General features: G+C 42.2%; 1 protein-coding gene across 2 annotated transcripts in view; it reads left to right on the top strand.

Moving 5' to 3' along the window:
* The window catches only part of MYO5B (myosin VB), a 160,101-nt gene that overhangs the window by 143,555 nt on the left and 14,936 nt on the right, over nt 1–1,610 (top strand). The window contains exon 33 of one of the 2 annotated variants that reach the window (XM_012647361.1): nt 749–899. In XM_012647361.1, the coding sequence (XP_012502815.1) occupies nt 749–899 (151 nt within the window). Of the gene's footprint in view, nt 1–748; nt 975–1,610 lie in introns of those variants that run through there. The other variant, XM_012647355.1, reaches the window with a different exon arrangement.

Below are 1,610 nucleotides of genomic sequence, written 5' to 3'. Positions count from 1 at the left end.
TTTTTTTAGTGAAAATCACAATTTCAATATTGCCCACCTGTTTTGCTTTTTCTCACATTGTTTCATTAGCACCAGTCAGCAAATAGATGACCTCCCCAGGACTGGGGCAAAACATGGAACACGTCACAAGTTTGTATTAACCCTGCAGAGGCCATGCTAATCTCTCTGTCGTTCCAATTTTAGCATATGTGCTGCTAGAGCGAGCACAGCAATTCTTTTACCTTACGTGTTGTTTCATCTTGTTTATATAGAAAGTTAAGAGGACACAGTGCCATAGCTATGGAATCATTTCAGCTCACCTATTAGTTCTGACACCCAGTGATAGGATCTGTATAAAATTTGTTATGCAAACATACAATCCAGTCCATGGCCATACTCCTTTCGGGACTATGTATAACAACTTAGAGTGACCTGGTATATTGGAGAGAGCACTGGACAGAGTCAGAAAGCATGAACCCCTTTTTCTCTGGACCTGGTACCAATCTGAGTTTTGCTACCTTAGGGAAATCACTTCACCTCAGGGATTTGGACTAACTGATTTAGGCCTTTTTACTTACACAGTTCTGATTTCTCTATCATGTTGAGTTTTTGCATTACCTTCAAGTTCAAGGGTCATCAGTGAGGCCTCAAAGAACTGTCAGGGTTTTATAAACATCATACAGAGAAGGCATGACCAGAGCCCCAGACGCTGTGCTGAGCCCAGTGGACCACAGAAGAACCTCAGCGGTGCACCCCTCTCCCCCTGCAGGGCTTCATGACTCAGAATACTGCGAAGCAGAATGAACACTGTCTGAAGAACTTTGACCTCACTGAATACCGCCAGGTGCTGAGTGACCTTTCCATTCAGATCTACCAGCAGCTCATTAAAATTGCGGAGGGCGTGTTGCAGCCTATGATAGGTAAGCTGGCAATGGGAGATCCCCATTATTCATCATGGGGTCTGAAATGAGAAGATGTGATAAGCACCCCCTGTCTGTAGGGAACCAAATATATAATCCAGGGCCTCCAGAAACCCAGGACCTTCCCAACGAAGGCACCTGAGGAGGTGTACACATCATGCTTAAGAAGAAAGCTTGGAAATTTTCAACATGATCCCATAAAAATACATGAAACAAGGGTAGTGAGAATATAGATGACTTTCCCTTTGTTTCTTTCTGTATTACATTGTATTATTTTCCCCAAATTTTAATAGGTAATATTAACTCAAAAGGCATAAATGCAAAGCCATTATGTACTTTATTCATGAAAAACATCGTGTTCATGTGAAAGAACATAGCAGTAAGCACTATGCAATAAATATTTATTGAACACTTTGTACAAAGTGTACTTGGGCACTGAACGTGGAATCAGCATAGAGAAATAAGAACAGCTGCCTTTTAAGTTAGACAAATAATGTGTATATGCATTACTTACTCACTGTGCTCCACAAAGGCTGGGGAGGAAATTGTACTTGGTGACGCGGCCCGACTTCAGACCGAGGAATGAACACAGAGACATAAAGACGCAGACACATGGCTGCAGCCCGTACAAAAAGACACAGACACCACAAGACAGTATGAGGCTGCAGCGAAAAGCTTTCGCTGAAGCTGTTTATTTATAATACAGGTTGT

Source organism: Propithecus coquereli, unplaced genomic scaffold (assembly GCF_000956105.1).
Source record: "Propithecus coquereli isolate 6110/MARCELLA unplaced genomic scaffold, Pcoq_1.0 Scaffold1073, whole genome shotgun sequence".
NCBI classification, from domain to species: domain Eukaryota; kingdom Metazoa; phylum Chordata; class Mammalia; order Primates; family Indriidae; genus Propithecus; species Propithecus coquereli.
The sequence above is the reverse complement of the archived record's forward strand: the minus strand, read 5'-3'. Positions and strand labels throughout refer to the sequence as shown.